This window comes from Siphateles boraxobius, unplaced genomic scaffold, assembly GCF_051911475.1.
Source record: "Siphateles boraxobius isolate OS27281-9 unplaced genomic scaffold, OSU_SipBor_1 13, whole genome shotgun sequence".
Classification (NCBI taxonomy): Eukaryota; Metazoa; Chordata; class Actinopteri; order Cypriniformes; family Leuciscidae; genus Siphateles; species Siphateles boraxobius.
This window is the reverse complement of record NW_027508733.1, coordinates 2,837,023-2,857,304: the sequence shown is the minus strand read 5'-3', so window position 1 is coordinate 2,857,304 and position 20,282 is coordinate 2,837,023. Positions and strand designations below refer to the sequence as shown.

Below are 20,282 nucleotides of genomic sequence, written 5' to 3'. Positions count from 1 at the left end.
CATACATCATTGATGAATTTTGAAGATTGACATCTGATCATCAACACCAGTAGATACAGACATCTAATCTAATATTTCACTCTTTCATGACTTCCTGTTTTACAGGAAATGGTTTTGAGAATAAACTATGACGAAGGTTCAGTCTTTATTGGGAGGATCACAAACACACACAGCATCAATTCAGTCGTGTTTCAGATATATCTGAGTGTTTGCATCAGTGAACCGATGAAGAAAATGTTTCTCAAATTAGTTTTGCTCTGTTTGTGTTTGTGGCGTTTGGTTGGTGAGTTATTATTTTCTTCTGTTGAAATTGTCCATTACGGCCTTCCATGGGATTGTATAACACTCAAACTCTACCGTATGTGTTTTTATGACGTCAATTGGTTCAGTTCTGGTACCATGTGATAAATTACTGGTTAAATAAGTTCGAGAGGATCAACATTCACTGTTATTCTCATATAGAAATAATTGAACTGTGATTTGGGGTGGTGATGGCGTAGTGGATAAGACACATGCCTTTGGTGTGAGAGACCCGGGTTCAAATCCACTGTGAGACACCAATGTGTCTCTGAGCAAGACACTTAACCCCTAGTTGCTCCAGAGGCGTGCGACCTCTGAAATATAGCAATTGTAAGTCGCTTTGGATAAAAGCGTCAGCTAAATGAATAAATGTAAATGTAAATGATTTTACTGTCAGATCAAGTTTGAATTCAGCTCTAAACTCAGTTATTATGATTAAATAAAATAGTATAAATATGAAGCTCAGATAATCAACGGCATTGGTTTTAGTGTGCGTTAAACATTAAAGTAAAAGTGTCTTTTTTAGTTATTGTTCCATATATAAATATCTTTTTCTCTTTTCATTCATCATCTTTTGCTTTTGTACTGCTGCAGAATATTATTAATTTCACATTCAAATGATTAAAAGTATTTTAGTGAAGCTTCATCAAACCAACATCAAGTGATTTAAAGCTTTAATCTGTGAAAAACTCTGTTCTTCAGGAGCGTATGTTGAGTTTGTGTCAGTGATGGAGGGAGATTCAGTCTCTCTAAACTCTGATCTTACTGAAATGAAGGATGATGATGAGATTCATTGGTTTGGAAATGATGGCACATTAATAGCTGAAATCAATAAACAGTTCGACAGAATCACTGTATATGATGATGTTCTTGATGGGAGATTCAGAGACAGACTGAAGCTGGACAATCAAACTGGATCTCTGACCATCACAAACACCACAACTGAACATGAAGGATACTATTATCTACTGATCAACAGTGTGTTCAAGAGTTTCAGGCTCTTTGTCATTGGTGAGTTAAATACCCCCGTTTTATGTTTTAATCAGGATAAATATACAATTACTAATTCAAACCTCATTTTGCTTTTGGTATTTAATGATGAAATTAATTTAAATTTTATATTTCAAACCATTTACTTCTATAAATCATTAACTGATCATCTTAATCTGTGAGGAACACTGTTCCCTTTCGAAGGGAACTCAACAATACGTCAACGACGTTATGGGGAACGCCTCAGGCGTGACAGGTGTCTGAAATCACTATCAAATCACGTCAATCATATTGACCGGCGACAGCCCGTGAATCATTAGCGTGAATGATTAACGTGCGACCTGGAAGTATAAAAGGGCGCCTTGCAAACATGACAAATCATCTCATCATCTTCAGGGACTGTCTGTTTGAAAACGCTACTCAATGAAACGGTAAGAAAATGAAATGTACAGCACACGAGTGTGTTTTTTTCCTGCCTGGGAGAAGAGCGCGCACGAGAGGTTCTCGAGGGAATCCTCTGTGTGAACTGTGAGCGTTTTTCTCTTAAAACGCTCCGCTCTCGTCTGGCCCACTTCTCGAGTGAAGGGGGTTCAACGTCTGGTCCGCGTGGTCCCGCTCGTGCCGAGGCAGAGCGGCGACTTGCATCATGGGCTTCCAGATAGAGCTCATCGATCATCTTGAGAGTCCTGTAAACCTCTCAAATGATTCGACGGCTGACGAGGGCGAACTGCAGGCACCAATGGTTTCCTGCAGTTGCTGCTCTTCAGGACGAGCAGGAGATGGCTGAGGAGGTTTATAATCAGGTAGATCCTGAACCCTCTCAGCCACCCTGCCCCGTGTATGCAGACCTGGTGGATGTTGTGGAGCGCGCCGCCAACAGGCTGTAGCTGCCATGGCGACGCGCTAGAGGAGAGACCGCTCGCGGTAGGCTTGGCGATCGGTTTCTCCCCTGCCATACACCACCAGCTCAGGTGAGCCTTCCATTCCTTCCTGATCTTCACACGGAGATCGAGAGGGCATGGAAGAGCCCATACTCTGCCCGTATTCACCGACATCAGCGGGTTAATTTCGCTGATGTTGAGGGGATCGCAGAGCATGGGTATGTGTCGATGCCGCCCATTTTGACGAGTCGTTTGCGAACTATCTCGTGTCTGGGCAGGCGTCGACACTGAGAGCTCCAACCCTGCCATCCAAACCGCTAAAGTCAACAGCACGTTTGAATGGCAGAGCATACACGACAGCGGTTCAGGCTGGTGCTTCCCTGCACACTATGGCGGTGCTGCAGGCATACCAGGCCGACCTGCTGCAGGATCCTGCATACCGCTGAGATCCGGTTCCACACCCAGGCAGGCGGGAGGGCCTGGCCCTTCACGGTCCGAGGACCGTAGACAGGGCCAGAGAGCCAGTGTCGCCTCTCGTGCGCCCCCTCCGTGGAGGAACAGGGCGCAGAAGAGGCGTGACTCCCGCAAGAAGAGGGATCTGAGGGAGGTTATCCAGCACAAGCGCACACAGTGTCGCTGATGGATAATCTCCCCGGAGGGCTTCATTAAAAAGAAATCCAGCCCTCTCCTCTCTTCTGACTCCCCAGACGTTCATTACATCAGGCCTGGGGCTGGGCCTATGATAAGAACGATGTTCCAATGGCCCGCCTAGGCTTGGCTAGTAGAAACGCCTCTTTCAGGCATGTAAAGTGGTGGACCCCAGGGTCATAAAGAACTATCTGGCGAGTCTTCACTCCGCACGCCGCAGGTGAGCTGACTGGTCTTTTAAGAGTAATTTTTTTTTTTGTGAATTAAAATTCCGAGATGTATCTCTCTACAGACCTCGTTCCCTGTATAGAGCTATGGGGTCATGTCAAGGTAATAAGGTAAGAGAAGTTTCCTGGATCATTAGGGCCCTGAAGTTCCCCGTTAGGTGGCCAGAACGATAACTATGTTAGCCTTCGGGCTGTTAGCCACCTCAGGGTAGAGTAGTTGGTCTCTCTCTTAGAATTTTTTACTTAGAGTGTTGACTGACGCTAGAGCTTCAGATAGATCTTATGTCCGGCCCACGGGTCCGTTGACTTCTTCCTGAGTATTTCGCCCCTTGAGCTCTGTTTGGGTTTCATTAGGCTGAGCGATTCTGCAGCCCTTTGTATGGAATAATACAGACTATATTTTTTAGTAAGGCTGTGGCTCCTCCGAGCCCTCAGATTGATCTATGCTTGCAGGCTGGCCCTCACCAGGGCCACCTCTGTAGCTGGCCTAGGCTGTGCCAGGGATAATAGAGGCGCTCTGCTAAAAAATTTAGCATTTCTTCCTCTGACCCTTCACTTTGTGAATGTTGGTTTCTAGCATCCCTGTATAAACAGCCTCCTCCCGTGGGAGTCGTTAGGCCAAGGCCCGCCCCCTTCTCTGCATTCTGGGGTGACTAGAGTAATGCAGCGTGGTGCAGAGGATGGTTTGTAAGGACATGGTAGGCCTCAAACAGGCCTCCGTGGTATATATGTCTTTATTGAGCAGGGTTAGGCCGTCTTTCGCTTCACGAGGAAGACTGGGTTTCCTGCCCGACCCTGCCATGCAGAACTGGCCTACGGATTTAGGCCGCCAGTTTAGGCTTCACTCACCTCGCTGAGCTACTGCTCGAGCGCTAGGTTGTAGGTGGTTGGCTTTCATTCAAGCCCCACTCCCCTAGGTTGGGCACAGATACATTTCTGTCACCCCTAGAGCCGCTGGCAGGCCCGCACCCTGGTAACCTCAGGGTGAGGTGTGAGTATTCCCCTGTGATACAGGGTAGGTCTGAGCACTTCACTCCCAGTTCTGTTTTATCCTACCTCGCACCACTATGGCTCGGGTCGAGTATGAAGTAAGCTTCACTTCTTCTTTGGTCGAAGTACGCTCCCCTGAAGCCAGAGCATTGCCCTGAGCTGACGCCCATGCATAGATGGTAGGCCCCTGACTAACTGGGGCCTCCGTTGAGGCAGAGTGGCGTATGTTGTACTCCCTTTGTTTTAAGGGTGCTAGCTTTCTTGCGGAGTACACTGCCATGGGCAATGTGATTAGGCACCAGGATGCTGTAGGCGCTGTGTAAACAGTTCTTCTGCCAACGAAGGCTGCACCATTAGGTAGTAGGCCTCAGCAGGCCTCCTTGATTGGACAGCCCCCCAGAGGGCACTGTAGGCCAGCTCACTTTACGTGGTTGGCCTTGGTGGTTCGGGCAGTTGACTCACTGATGGGTAGTAGGCCTTAAACAGGCCTCCTCGGAGGTGAGTCCCAACATTGTGGGACATACCTTATAGCGCTACTGGAAGCCCATTAGTAAATTATGCTGTGTAGTATGGTTTCCAACAGTGTACTTTATGGCAGAATATGACTTGCTATTAACTAGTAGGCCCGACCAGGCCTCCCTGATAGGCGAGTCCCCAGCTGACTGGCCTTAGCAGGCCACCTTATACTATCACCCTGACTCAGGGCTCAAAGCTACCAGTGGTTATCAGGTAGTAGGCCACTCAGGCCTCCCTGAAGGTGAATTCCCACTTAAGATGGTTATCAGTTAGTAGGCCTCACCCGGCCACCCTGAAGGCGAATTCCCACTTACGTTGGCTATCAGGTAGTAGGCCTCTCTGGGCCTCCCTGAATGTGAGCTCCCAAATATTGTGGCTGTCAGGTAGTAGGCCTCACCAGGCCTCCCTGAAGGTGAGTTCCCACATGCTGTGATTATCAGGTAGTAGGCTCCTCCAGGCCTCCTTGAATGAGAACGGTCAGGTAGTAGGCCTCACCAGGCCTCCCTGAAGGCGAGTTCCCACAGATAGTGGTTACCAGGTAGTAGGCCTCACCAGGCCTCCCTGAAGGTGAGCTCCCCACATACTGTGGTTGTAAGGTAGCAGGCTTCACCGGGCCTCCCTTAAGGTGAGTTCCCACGTACTGTGGTTATCAGGTAGTAGGCCTCTCTTGGCCTCTCTGAAGGTGAGCATCTCACATACTGTGGTTATCAGGTAGTAGGCCTCTCTGGGCCTCCCTGAATGTGAGCTCCCAAATATTGTGGCTGTCAGGTAGTAGGCCTCACCAGGCCTCCCTGAAGGGTTCCCACATGCTGTGATTATCAGGTAGTAGGCTCCTCCAGGCCTCCTGGAATGAGAACGGTCAGGTAGTAGGCCTCACCAGGCCTCCCTGAAGGTGAGTTCCCATAGATAGTGGTTACCAGGAAGTAGGCCTCACCAGGCCTCGCTGAAGGTGAGTTCCCCACATACTGTGGTTGTAAGGTAGCAGGCCTCACCGGGCCTCCCTGAAGGTGAGTTCCCACGTACTGTGGTTATCAGGTAGTAGGCCTCTCTTGGCCTCTCTGAAGGTGAGCATCTCACATACTGTGGTTATCAGGTAGTAGGCCTCTCTGGGCCTCCCTGAAGGTGAGCACCCCACATACTGTGGTTATCAGGTAGTAGGCCTCACGGGCCTCCCTGAAGGTGAATTCCCACTTACGTTGGCTATCAGGTAGTAGGCCTCTCCGGGCCTCCCTGTAACGTTCCCTAGTGGTGCTGGGTTTATGAGGCTAGTGGTCACTTGCTATCAGTTTCAGCTAGCCTTAATAGGCAGCTGCTGAAGGCGAGCTTGCGCCCTGGCTCGCTAAAGTGTTCATTCTCTGCTATTGGTTCCCTCCCGGAACCTTTTCTGCCTACAGCCTGGTTTGCCTACCAGGCAGACCTTGTGCTCCCCTCACCGAGGGTCTCTATGAGCATGCGGCTTCCTGAGTCTGGTCAGACGGTCGTAGGCCTCTCGTGAGGCCTCCCAGTTAGATCAGCCCTTAGGCCTTCACAGGCCTCCTCAGTGTTTTGAAACACAGACACTGGGTTGATCCATGGATCGAGTAGAGAACTCCCCTCGCTAGCAAGGGTTGAAAAGCACTATGCTGAGTCATACTCTCCGGGATATCCCGTCTCTGAGATCCGGGCCGAGTGGTTCTCTGCCAGCTTCGCAGTCCCTCGGGTTGGATGCCTTACTTAAGGCATTTGTCCAGAGGCTCTGTCTTCAGACAGACAGGATTTGGCCAGACTAAGTGTCTATGTACTGGCGCCAGGTCAGGCCGTCCTGGTGGCATTTCGGGGTGAGTACGTTCCCCTGAATAGTGACTGGCTGGGGTTCCCTTGGGTTCCCTAGCCACATTCCCTAGAAGGGACCCCTTCTAATTGGAAGCTGAGGTTTCAGGCCCGGAGCCGGCCCTGGTAGACCTTTCATTTAACCATGTTTATGAAGGTTTTTCTGTGAGGCTGTAGCTTGGGCTATGACCGTAGGGAATGCTATCACTGACAGCCCAGTGTGACCTGAGGGTGAGTGGTTCTAGCGTTTCATTTGAAGTTGCTGGTTCTGACAGTTGTCACTGCCACTTGGCATGCACTCCCCTTAGCATGGCGGCGTTGGTATATCGTTCCCCATAACGTCGTTGACGTATTGTTGAGTTCCCTTCGAAAGGGAACGTCTCAGGTTACGACTGTAACCTATGTTCCCTGAGAACAGGGAACGAGACAATACGTCTCCCTGCCATGCCTCGGGGCTTGCCTACCGTACAGTCCCTTCAGACGATAAGGTGATTTGTCATGTTTGCAAGGCGCCCTTTTATACTTCCAGGTCGCACGTTAATCATTCACGCTAATGATTCACGGGCTGTCGCCGGTCAATATGATTGACGTGATTTGATAGTGATTTCAGACACCTGTCACGCCTGAGGCGTTCCCCATAACGTCGTTGACGTATTGTCTCGTTCCCTGTTCTCAGGGAACATAGGTTACAGTCGTAACCTGAGACGTTTCTGTTTGCTCTCTCTCTCTCTCTCTCTCTCTCTCTCTGTGTGTGTGTGTGTGTGTGTGTGTGTGTGTGTGTGTGTGTGTGTGTGTGTGTGTGTGTGTGTGTGTGTGTGTGTGTGTGTGTGTGTGTGTGTGTGTGTGTGTGTGTGCGTGTGTGCGTGCGTGTGTGCGTGTGTGCGTGCGTGTGTGCGTGTGTGTGTGTGTGTGTGTGTGTGTGTGTGTGTGTGTGTGGTGATTCAGGACTGAAGTTTGTGATGGAGGGAGATTCAGTCTCTCTAAACTCTGATCTTACTGAAATAAAGGATGATGATGAGATTCAGTGGAGGTTTGGAGCTGAAGACACATTAGTAGCTGAAATCAATAAACGGGTCGACAGAATCACTGTATATGATGATGTTCTTGATGGGAGATTCAGAGAGACTGAAGCTGGGACAATCAAACTGGATCTCTGACCATCACAAACACCAGAACTGAAGATGATAGATATTATATACTACTGACCATCAGTGAGATCAAGGTTTTCATTCTCTTTGTCTATGGTGAGTTAAATACCCCCCCTCCCCCGCTGTTTTATGTTTTAATCAGGATAAATATACAATTAATAATTCAAACCTAATTTTGCTTTTGGTATTTAATGATGATATTCATTTAAATTTTATATTTCAAACCATTTACTTTTATAAATCATTAACTGATCATCGATCTTAATCTGTGAGGAACACTGTTTCTGTTCTCTCTCTCTCTCTCTCTCTCTCTCTCTCTCTCTCTCTCTCTCTCTCTCTCTCTCTCTCTCTCTCTCTCTCTCTCTCTCTCTCTGTGTGTGTGGGTGTGTGTGTGTGTGTGTGTGTGTGTGTGTGTGTGTGTGTGTGTGTGTGTGTGTGTGTGTGTGTGTGTGTGTGTGTGTGTGTGTGTGTGTGTGTTGTGATTCAGGACTGAAGTCAGTGATGGAGGGAGATTCAGTCTCTCTAAACTCTGATCTTACTGAAATGAAGGATGATGATGTGATTCAGTGGAGGTTTGGAGATGAAAACACATTAATAGCTGAAATAAATAAACGGGCCGACAGAATCACTGTATATGATGATGTTCTTAATGGGAGATTCAGAGACAGACTGAAGCTGGACAATCAAACTGGATCTCTGACCATCACAAACACCACAACTGAACATGATGGAGATTATCAACTACAGATCAACAGTGAGATCAAGAGATTCTTTCTCGCTGTCATTGGTGAGTTCAAAAAAGTTTACATCTGTTTTTTAATGAAAACATTTAAATTAATTCATTCACTTTTTTTTATATTGTTTATTTTTAATGTATATTTTAAACCACTCAATTGAGTAAACCATTATAAAGTTATTTAATAGTATTAATCTTTGCAAACCCTGTTTCCCTTTCGTGGGAACTCCTACGTCTCGTCGGAGGAGTCTCCAACGAATTGGGATCACGCTAGGGAGACCAATTGCCTTCGAGTGAACTAAAACGAGCCAATGAATATTGGCATGCAAGATTTGCATTTCGCGCGCCGCCTGCCAGTGCGGGTATAAAGCGGAAGCAAGCGCACACACATTTGCTTTTGCTTCGGAACCGACCGGTTGTGTCCTCTAAGTGAATGAGTTTCGAGAAAGTGTTTTCTTCGCGCTCAACGAGTCTGCTCTTTTTCTCAATCTCTCTGTGTTGGTCTGACGGCGCTTCAGTGATCTTCGCGAGCTCTCGGCTGCCGGTTGGGACTACATGCGATCTACATCTTTCAAAAGAGCTGTTTTCACAGCTGGTATTCGGTTGAGTGCACACAGCGTGCTTGCAGGTTCTCCGCTGTGTTGCCGCATTGATCCCTGCGTGCTTCAGCAAAATAAGAGAGCATTCTCTAAAAGAGCAACACGGGTGAAGATCGTGTCCTTTTCAGGGTGACGTTTCATCCGTGTGTTTCTGGATGCGGTCAAATTCTGCCTCCGGTTGATGGTCCCGATCGTTGCCTCTCGTGCTTGGGCCTCGCGCATGCTGAGGCATGTTCTCACTGCGGGAACATGACCGTCGCGGTGCAGAGATTGAGACTGACAACCCTCACTCGAGCGGGAGTCCCTTTGGTGATTCCCCGATCTAGTTCTTCTTCTGGTGAAGAAGGCTACTTCGGCTAATCCCATTGGTGGTCTGAGGGTTACAGTGAGGAATGATCCGCCGGGTGGAAGACCCCCGCAGACTCCTCACTCCTCCACATCGCTGCGATTGGGGCCTCCGGTGGAGCGCGCTGGGCCATCTCGTGTGGTCCCAGTCGTTTCCTTCAGGGCCTCGCCGGAGGATCAGATGTCGATCGCTGCGGTCATCTTCTGGAGATAACGACTCGACTGCGTTGCCCCCTTCGGGTGTGGCAACGTTAGCCAAGCCAGATCCGGAAATGGCCGCTATGCTTTCCCGGGCGGCCACGAGTGTCGGGCTAGTGTGGAATCCTCCACTGTGTCCCGAACCCTCGCGGCTCGACGATTGGTTTCTCGGGGAAGCTTGTGCTGGTTCTCAGCTCCCCGCCCCGGTTATTTTCTTTCCGGAAGTGCATGACGAGGTGGCGAGATCATGGACGGCCCCTCTGGCGGCCAGACACAAATCGACTGTCCACCTGGCGGGGTAACCCCACGCTCCCCTCCCGCGCATGTAGGTTATCTTCCAGTCTGACTGGAAAGGCTTACAGTGCGTGTGGAGAAGCTGCTTCTGCCCTGCATGCCATGGCGCTCCTCCAGGTCCACCAGGCCAAGGCACTCTCTGACATCCAGGAGGGTTGTACCGACCCAGACCCAGCTACGCCCAACAGTTCTCCGCCACCCAGAAGCAGTCGGAGGTTTTCAAGAACATCATGCCCCAGAGATGGCCTGCTGCTGCCCCGTCCCCGTTGGCTGCGCCTCCGGCTGCTTGTCGCCGAGGGCTGCCTCCGCCCCTGCCCAGCCTAAGCAGCAGCCCTCAAGGCAGCAGGGTGCTGGCCGCAAGAGAGCTGCCCAGCCCACTCGGGAGTCGTCTAAACCCCCCGGGAAGAGGAAAGGGAAGCGACCCTGAGACGGGCGACCCAGAGGACGCAGTGGTTGCTCTTCGGGAGGGGACCTCTGTTCCTCTCCCTCCCCAAGAGTAGGGCCGGGTGGAGAATCTTCGTTTACCTTTTCTTTCTGTTTTGGTTCCCAAAGTTTCAATAAAAGAGCAGTTTCTACTTCCTCTGGGTCACTCACGGTCGAAACTAGTAGCCAAGGTCGACGCTCAATTGCTTCGCCGCTCCCAGTCTCCCCCGTCCAAGAGGGTCAGAATGACAGTGTGCACCGCCGCGTTGCCCGTTCAAAATGCTCACGCACAAACGCATCTTCGAATTTATCCGTCCCCAGGAATGGTTGCAGCGATCGACCTGAAGGACGCGTACTTTCATGTCTCAATTCTTCCTCGTCACATCAGTACAGTGGTTCTCAAAGTGTGGGGCACGCCCCACTTGTGGGGAATGGAGACATGACAGTTGCGGTGCGCCAAACAGGAGGAAATTTTCCTTTTTATGCCTTTATATCTTTATTCGTTGATGGCGAATCCGCATCGTCAACTTCATCTTTGCAGCGACACCGAAAACACCAGTTTATTAATAAACATTTAAATGTCTCCTTGCTATTTTTTACACATTCATAATCATTACTTTTGCCGGTTCTTTGTAGCAAGCTTTATGCGTGCACTTGAGTGCGGCAATATAACGCTCATTATCCTGTATAGCTATTTAAGTAATTAAATCAATATAAAGGGGCGATTTGTCCACTAATGGCTTAAATGAACAACTACTAGTCGACTAGAAAAAAACTTTGGTCGGAGACAGCCCTTATTCCACATATTTTCGAGCCAGCAGGACATTCTGCGTTGAGCGTGCGACCCTGAGCGGAATGAGCGAGCGGAGGAATATTCAGAAATGCGCTCTCTCTCCGCTCACATGCTCTGATCGGAACAAAGGAAATATTAAAATAATTAATCATTAGTTTATATCTTATACACTGCCCATCATTTTAATCCCATATCAAATAAAGTATGTTATGTCTATTTTAATATGTGTAATATATATTTATTTATTTTTCTCACGTTTTTAAGTACAATATAATGTTAGTCCACAGCCCCCAACCAGGGAGTGCTGATGCTATGACGAGTGGCACTTTTATTTATTTTCTTTTTTTGAACTTGATACAAATTTTGATACAACTGCACTTTTATTTTCTCTATTTTTGAATTTCATGCAAGTTATGACACAGCTGCACTTTTATTTTTTTTATTTTTGAACTTGCTGTTATTTGATGTAGATAGTTAGTTTGTATTTAGATACAACTCGTTACTATACTGATACTACTTACTTCAATAAATTGGAACATGTTAAGCTTGTTGCGTATTTCATTAGCATTGTGTTGGGGCGATGGGAGCAGGTGGGGCTTGAAAATTCCCCCTTTTCCAAAATGGGGAATGACCGAAAAAGTTTGAGAGCCACTGCATCAGTACAAGGTCCTACCCTTCGGCTTGGCCCTGTCGCCCCGTGTCTTCACGAAAGTCGTGGAGGCGGCCATTGTTCCCATGAGAGAACATGGCATTCGCATTCTCAACTATCTCGATGGCTGGTTCATAATGGCTCACTGATGACTGGCTCACTCGCGAGATCTGTTGTGTGAACACAGTGACTTGGTGCTCCAGCACCTCAGCCGATTGGGGCTTCAGGTCAACTGGGACAAGAGCAAACTCTGCCCCACGCAGAGGATCTCTTATCTCGGTATGGAGTTGGACTCGGTCGGTCAGACTGCACGCCTCACCGAGGAGCACGTCCAGTCAGTGCTCAACTGCCTCAAGTCTTTTCAAGGCAGCTCTGCGGTCCCACTGAAACAGTTTCAGAGGCTCCTGGGGCACATGACAGCCGCAGCCGCAGGCACATCAACTGCCTAGAGTTGCAAGCAGTATGCTTAGCCTTGTGCCGCCTCAAGGGGCTGCTTCTGCACAAGCATGTATTGGTGCGATGGACAGCAATGCGACCGTTTAGTACATCAACCGGCAAAGGGGTCTACGCTCCCGTCGTATGTTGCGACTCGCCCGCCATCTCCTCCTATGCAGTCAGAAGCATCTGAGGTCGCTTCAGGCCATTCACATCCCTGGTGCGCTCAACCGTGTAGCCGACGAGCTCTCACGGCAGCCACCTCTTCCGGGAGAATGGCGACTCCATCCCCAGGTGGTCCAGCTGATATGGGGAATCTTCGGAGCCGCTCACATAGATCTGTTTGCCTCTCCGGACACGACCCATTGCCGACTGTTTTATTCCATGACTGAAAGATCCCTCGGCACGGATGCACTGGCACACAGCTGGCCCCCGGGGCCTTCGCAAATATGCGTTTCTCCCAGTGAGCCTTTTCGCACAGACTGTGCAAGGTCAGGGAGGACGAGGAGCAGGTCCTGCTTGTTGCGCCGTATTGGCCCAACCGGACTTGGTTCATGGAACTCATGCTCCTCGTGACAGCCCCTCCTTGGCCCATTCCTCTGAGGAAGGACCTGCTTTCTGAGAAATTAGGTTCATGTCTGAGAAATTAGGTCCATGTCTGGTCCCTGGACGGGACGCGGAGGTTCTAGGAGGCCTACCACAGGCTGTGGTAGACACCATCACTTCCGCTAGAGCCCCCTCTACGAGGCGCCTCTATGCGTTGAAGTGGGACCTATTCGTCAATTGGTGTTTTTCCCACCGGGAAGACCCACGGACTTGCCCGATCAGAGTCGTGCTTTCCTTCCTGCGAGATGGGTTGGAGAGAAGGCTGTCTTCCTCCACCCTCAAAGTATATGTTGCCGCAATAGCTGCTCATCACGATGCAGTAGAAGGTAAGTCATTGGGAAAGCACAACCTGATCATCAGATTCCTTAGGGGTGCCGGGTGCCAGGTGCCATCCGCCACGTAATCCGCATCCCGTACCCTCTTGGGACTTAACTCTAGTGCTCAGAGCACTTCAGAGGCCCCCTTTTGAGCCATTGCAAACGGTCGAGTTAAATATCCTGTCTATAAAGACAGCTCTCCTGTTGGCTTTAGCCTCCTTTAAGAGGGTAGGGGATCTGTAGGCTTTTTCGATCGACGAATCGTGCCTTGAGTTCGGACCGGGCCTTTCTCACGTTGTTCTGAGACCCCGGCTCGGGTATGTGCCCAAGGTTCCTACCATTCCATTTGTAGATCAGGTTGTGAACCTGCAAGCGACCCAGCCCTCGCTTTTCTCTGTCCCGTCCGCGCCCTGCGTTGTTACGTGGACAGAACGCAAAGCTTTAGGACCTCAGACCAGCTCTTCATCTGTTATGGAGGCCAGCAGAAGGGGAAGGCTGTCTCCAAGCAGAGGTTAGCCCACTGGCTAGTGGATGCTATCGTCCGGGCTTCTGCTTCCCAGGACTTGCCTTGCCCACCTAGGTTGAGGGCACACTCTCCTAGGAGTGTTGCCTCCTCCTGGACTTTGGTGCAGGGCGCCTCGCTGACAGACATCTGTAGAGCTGCGGGCTGGGCGACACCTAACACGTTCGCTAGATTCTATAGCCTCCGTGTTGAACCTGTTTCCTCCCGTGTACTCGCTACAGCCAGTAACGCGAGAAATTAGGTTATGTCGGCTTGATATGCCATTCCCGCCTCACGGCCGGATACGTGCGTCTTTCTACTCTGTTGTTTCCCCAACATACGGCTAACCTTGTGAGTTCCTCCATCACCCCTTCGGCACCAGGCGAGGCGGATCGCTTGGCGCCAGGTCTATTACCTCAAGGACCGCCATGTGTTTCACTACCCCACGGGTTAGTACACATGTGTATTCCAGTGCTTCCCTTCGGGCGGGCAGGGGCTTCCGCAGCGTTCCCTCCCACAGGGTGGGCACGCTTTCCAAGTGTTATCCATATCCACTGAGAGGGTCTTGCAGAACAGCAGCGTGATTCTTCCAAGCTAGCTTCCGCCAAAGACGACAAGAAACTGCTCCGGCGGGTAGCTAAGCTGGGCGCTGGAAGGGGCCAGCACCATGGCGTTTTATTAGGGATCCCAATTCGTTGGAAACAGCTCTGACGAGATGTAGGAGTTCCCACCAAAGGGTACGTCTCAGTTACATATGGTAACCCTCGTTCCCTGAGTTGGGAACGGAGACGTCTTGTCCAGTCGCCATGCTGCTGTACCTTCGCGGAGGACTGGACACCGTCCGGCTCCTCAGCGAAAAGCAAACGTGTGTGCACTTGCTCCCGCTTTATACCCGCACTGGCAGGCGGCACGCAGAATGCCTAATCTTGCATGCCAATATTCATTGGCTCGTTTTAGTTCACTCGCAGGCAATTGGTCTCCCAAGCGTGATCCCAATTCGTTGGAAACTCCTCCGACGAGACGTCTCCGTTCCCTACTCAGGGAACGAGGGTTACCATACGTAACCGAGATGTTCTGTTTGTTCTCTGTGTGTTTGACAGATGAAGTGGAGTCAGTGTCAGTGATGGAGGGAGATTCAGTCTCTCTAAACTCTGATCTTACTGAAATGGAGGATGATGAAGTGATTGAGTTTGAGTTTGAGTTTCTTTATTTAAAGGGACAGTGCACATTAATTAACATGGGTACAAGGTCCAACATGTAAATGTGCCAGATTTAGCCATACAGGCTAATTTTCATCTGCAGTCCCTAGCAGGTTAAACATTTAAACAATAAATACACTACTACAATAAAAAAAAAAAAAAAAAAAACATAATAAATACAAACACATTATTCTGTATTATGGCAACATATTTGATTTGTTAATAACCAATGTTTTATGGATTTAGAAAATGATTTGATAGACGTGATCTTCCTTAGTTCTGTGGGTATGGTATTCCATGCATGAGCTGCTCGAAAAGAGAAAGCCGACTGTCCAAAGCTACTTTTTTTACATGGTATTTTACAATCCCCTCTTGTAGATGCTCTGGTGGATGAGTTAACATTTTGTTGGACAAATTTATTGAGCGGAGGGGGAGCCCTACCATGAAAAATTTTATATACAAGTAAAATATCTGCAAACTTAATCATGTTTTCCCAATTTAACAGGTCATATTTAATTAAAAGTTTACAATGGTGATATGAATTTGACTTTTTATCTAACGTTTTTAAGGCCCGTTTGTAAAGTATTTCAACTGATCGTAATGTAGTCCGACTTGTCTGTGTCCAACTGGTAAGACAGTAGTTAATGTGTGATATGATCATAGCATTAATATATAACTTTGAGGCCTCTGTAGTCAAATTATTCCTAATGTGTCTGAAATTTGCCAAATTAAATTTAATTCTATTTGTGACCTTTTTCACCTGTGTTTTAAATGAAAAACATGAATCTATTATTATTCCCAGATATTTTAACTCTTGAACTACTGGAAGTCTTTTCCCTGCTACTATGATATCTGGGTCTATATCTCTATTTGTGGATTTCGAAAAAAACATACACATTGTTTTATCAGTATTAAGGTGCAGACACGAGTTTGCTAACCAATTTGAGATTTTAACCATTGTAGCCGATAACTCTTCTGCAGCTTTTCTCTTGCTTGTAGCATGTAGATATATGACAGTGTCATCAGCATACATCTGGCAGGTGACATTAGGTAGACAGACCTCAGGTAGATCGTTAATGTATAGACTGAATAACAGGGGACCCAAAATGGAACCTTGGGGTACGCCCAAATTAATATCAGTTATTTGGGAGATGTTATTATCCACACGAACACATTGTTTTCTGTCTGTAATATATGATTTTATCCATTTAATGGCATCTAATGAAAAATTGAACTTTGATAATTTACTAATTAAAACCTCATGATTAACCAAATCAAAAGCTTTTTTTAAATCAAGGAAAATAGCTCCAACCACCCCACCCTTCTCCAGTTTAGCCTTTATATTTTCCAACAGAAAGACATTAGCCGTTTCCGTAGAATGATATTTTCTAAATCCAAATTGCATCGGATGTAATGAGAAGGGACCTGAATTTAAATGCATCGTAATCTGTTCAGATATACATTTCTCTACAATTTTTGATACAGCTGGAAGAATGCTTATCGGTCGATAGTTGCTAATGACACTCTGATCACCGGATTTAAATACCGGTGTTATTATTGCAGTTTTCCAAGAACTGGGAAACACTCCTTCATTAATTGACCAGTTAACAATTTTCGTAATGGATGGAATGAGTGCCTCCTTATAGGTTTTTACAAATGCTGTGTCCATCCCATATATATCTTTTGCCCTTGAACAATTAAGAGAAGAGATAATTGAATTTACTTTGAAGTCTGTCACTTCTCTAAAAGTCATAATAGGGGCAGATGTATTTAAAGGAGTGAGAGAGTAATTTATTCTGGCAAAATTATGGGATAGAGCATTTATGGAATTAATAAAATAATAATTAAATGCTGCAGCCACTTTACTTGGATCATGGGTTTCATTTCCATCTATATTCAATTGTATTGGTTTATTGCTAGTGCAAAATGTCCCTGTTAATCTTTTTAAATTATGCCAGATTTCTTTGGTATTTCCCTTAGCTTCACAAATAGCATCAATATAAAAATTAGCTTTTGCCTGCCTAAGTTTTTTTAAAACCTTATTCCTCAATGTTGTATATAATTGTCTCTCATGAGCCAGTTTGTTCTTAATTACCATCTTAAGGGTATAATCCCTCTGTTTCATTAGTGACCTTATAGTCTCATTTATCCAAGGTAGATGGTTTCTTTTACCAGGTTTCTTTTTGATTTTTCTCATAAAACTATGCATAATTGTTTCCAGTTTTACCATGAGAGATTTACAATTTTCATCAACACTTTCATAAGCCAGGTGTTCATTCCAATTAATTTCTTTAATTGCATGTTCAAGATTGGATAACTGACTTTTAGGGATTCCATACTGATTTAACTTTGTATAAGTTGATAAATTTAATACCTTTTTTGAGAGCTTTCTTACAATTAGGATCATGTTATGGTCGGATAGCCCTGTGACCAAATTATAAGATCTTCTTATTCTTTCTGGTCTATTTGTAAAAGCCAAATCAATAAGTGTCTCAGATGAACTAGTTATCCTCGTAGGTCCTTCTATTAGCCTACCTGTTGTAATTCGAATTTACTTGCAACACGTTTTAGCTCTTTCCTTTTTATTTTATCACTCCAATTTATATTAAAATCTCCTAATAAAATAACCTCGTTTTTAGAATCACATTCCCTCAAGAGGGCATTCAATTTATCATAAAAACATTTTTTTGAGGATGGTGGTCTATATATTCCAATCAAGATAAAAGACATTTGAATTGATAGAGTTAATTTAAGAACTATGCATTCCAAGTCATCAACATCTGACAAGCGAATTTGCACACAATTTACACTATCCTTGACATAAAACAACACTCCGCCACCCCGACCAACATTTCTGTCTCGTCTAAACATATTGTAACCATGAACTTTTAATACGTCAGCCGGTGAGTTTTCGTGTAACCATGTCTCTGTCAAGCAAAGGAAGTCCAAATTTGACTCATATATGAGATGTTGTAATTGATCCTCTTTAGGAATCGCGCTTCGGATATTTAAATGTCCTCCTAATAACCCGCTTGGTTTAGCCTGAGAATCCCACAGCATGCGAGCCTGGTTTACAGTTCGGAAAAGTTTAATTCCACGATGTTTCGCAATTGCAGGATTTAGCTTTCGTATTACATTGTCTGATGATGCACACTTTGTTTGTTTTTGCACAAGATTTTTCATGCAAGACATCACTGCTGGTAATGGAATAAAGTCAACAGGAGACTCACCCAGTGTGGCTGAATCGGTAGCAAACAATGTGCTATTTAAGATGTTAAATTCATACCCGGGCGTATTTTTCAACCCAGGATATTGCTCCATTTTCTCCTTAAGTATCCCTCGATGGTGATTTGGACCCATATCTCTCTCAGCAGGCCCGGGATTAAGATGAACGTCTCCCGCAAGCAAAAGGGTGAGCAACAGATATCCAGAAAGTTTTCTCAAGAGTTGCGGAGTCTTGTGTGAGGGAGTTTTTGAAGTAGTATTTTGTATTGCCACTTTTCCATTGTTAAGAACATTGCGATATAAAACAAATTGTCCACTGGGCAACCATACATGAGTAAACTTATATCCACAGAACAAAGACGAATCGAAATATTTGTAACAGCTGCTCTCATTTCCTGTGCGTCGATCGAGTGCAAAGCACGGCCGCACTGAACTGGCAAAAAGAGCAACAATATAGATGACGATCATAATAGTAATCTTGCCATTACCTGCGTTGCCTTTGGATACAACACTGTCCCAGTAAAGCTTTTTCAAAGATAAACTTTGAGAGATTTTGAGACTGCATGGCAGCGAGGCAGCACCTGCTGGACTGCACGACACCTCATCTCTTGTTGTAGCCATTAGGCAAGCAGATGGACTCAGAATAACGCGCACAGCGTTAGTGATTCAGTGGAGATTCAGTGGAGGTTTGGAGATGAAAACACTTTAATGGCTGAAATCAATAAACGGGCCGACAGAATCACTGTATATGATGATGTTCTTGATGGGAGATTCAGAGACAGACTGAAGCTGGACAATCAAACTGGATCTCTGACCATCACAAACACCACAACTGAACATGCTGGAGATTATAAACTACTGATGTTTTCAGAAATATGGATGATGGATTCATACAGTTTCTCAAAAGCATTCAGAGTTTCTGTCTATGGTGAGTAGAGATCATTTGTCTTCTCCTTCAAATATTCTTATTCACTATTTACATATTGAATTGTTGTATCGTTTATAGTTTGAGATGACAGACCGTATAAAAACTCACTTGGAACCGAATATAATATTGTTGATTAGATTTGATCATATTTCTGTGTATTCAGAAATATTAGTTGATGTCAGTGCTGATATTAGTGTTTATTGACTGAGCTGTTCTCAGTTTGATGTGTTTATTCCTCAGACTCTGTCCACTGTTGTGGTCCTACTGAAGCTGTGATCCGATTGGTCCTCTCTGCTCTAGTGGGCGTGGCTATTGTCATCATTCTGGTTTATGACATCAGATCCAGAAGAGCTGAACGAGATCAAGCACATATTCACACATCAGGTACATGATTGATGATGTAATTTCTCACAAACTGATTTTGCATGTATAAGTATCTGTGAAATGTATTAATGTTTGGCTTTTTATGTTCATCTTTTTCAGGAAGTATCGAAATCTAAAGCAGATCGCTGAACTTTAAAGGTTCTTCAAGTGTGTTTTTCATAATAAATACTGATGATTATTTGAGTTTGTGCTCTCTTTCAGTGTCAGATTTTAACAGTGTCACTTTATTGTTTATATTTCTCTGAATAAAGAGACACAGTTCTCACTTTACTACTGCTGTATATTTGCTGTATGTATTTGCTTGCCTTTATCAATAAAGTTTCTCACTCTGAGGTTCAAGAGTCTCTCCATGATTTATTCAGAGGAATACAAACTTTATGTATATTTTAAATATTTCAGCAGTGTATATACACAGCTTTATTTGTACTTTTTTTCCACAGGTGCTTTTTATAGCCTATCTGTAAAAACATTATTTATTTATTTTTAATATTACCAATTAGTTTGTCTTTTTTGCAATATATTCCGGTATAAACAACCTATACTGCTAAAATATGAATAAAATATTCTAAAATATATATTTTAAATTGTATTAAAACTAACTGTTACATATTCTAATTGCAGATATACTGCAAGAAAAATATACAATACTGTGTTAAGTTCATGTTACAGATCACATGCAGCAGCATCACATATTTTTCTTGTTTATTATCACGTCAAGGATCTCGCGATACTTATTTTTAAAATTTTTTATGCTTTGTAATAACAACAAAACATAATTTACATACAGGAGTACATATAACCATACATGTGTAACAAAAGGGGAAAAATAAAGGCATTTTACAGAAAAAAAACGTGTACCTATTAAACAGCTGTGTAGTTTTCCTTGCTTTTAAGTTTTTTATATTTGGATATTGTTTCTAAATTTATTTTAATATCAATTTTAAATTGTTCAAAATTTGGCATTTGACTTTATGAATATAGAAATGTGCAATCATAATAAATTAAATCAAATATAAACAATAGATTTTTCTCGCACATTTGACCCGAGGACTGGTTTATAGTGGTGGATCTGAAAGACACATACACTTTCACATTCAGATTGCCCTCATCACAGGCGCTTCCTGAGATATGTGTTCGAAG

The 20,282-nt window shown here is 45.4% G+C and overlaps 1 protein-coding gene across 1 annotated transcript; it reads left to right on the top strand.

Annotated features, from left to right (window-relative positions):
* Positions 1 to 163: 163 nt before the first annotated feature.
* LOC143736350 (uncharacterized) lies at positions 164 to 19,258 on the top strand. Its single transcript, XM_077227087.1, has 8 exons — positions 164 to 283; positions 1,003 to 1,304; positions 4,535 to 4,549; positions 8,005 to 8,310; positions 14,518 to 14,586; positions 18,506 to 18,758; positions 18,999 to 19,142; positions 19,242 to 19,258. The coding sequence occupies exons 1-8, from the start codon at positions 226 to 228 to the stop codon at positions 19,256 to 19,258; spliced, it is 1,164 nt and encodes a 387-aa protein (XP_077083202.1). The 5' UTR covers positions 164 to 225.
* Positions 19,259 to 20,282: the final 1,024 nt, after the last annotated feature.

What these genes read in the sequence shown, in the direction of transcription:
- LOC143736350 (XM_077227087.1), top strand. Translation starts at nt 226, where the DNA reads ATGAAGAAAATGTTTCTCAAATTAGTTTTGCTCTGTTTGTGTTTGTGG. An exon ending in GTGTTTGTGGCGTTTGGTTG is followed by an intron (nt 284 to 1,002) that starts GTGAGTTATTAT and finishes TCTGTTCTTCAG; the next exon opens with GAGCGTATGTTGAGTTTGTG. An exon ending in ATTCAGAGTTTCTGTCTATG is followed by an intron (nt 18,759 to 18,998) that starts GTGAGTAGAGAT and finishes TTTATTCCTCAG; the next exon opens with ACTCTGTCCACTGTTGTGGT.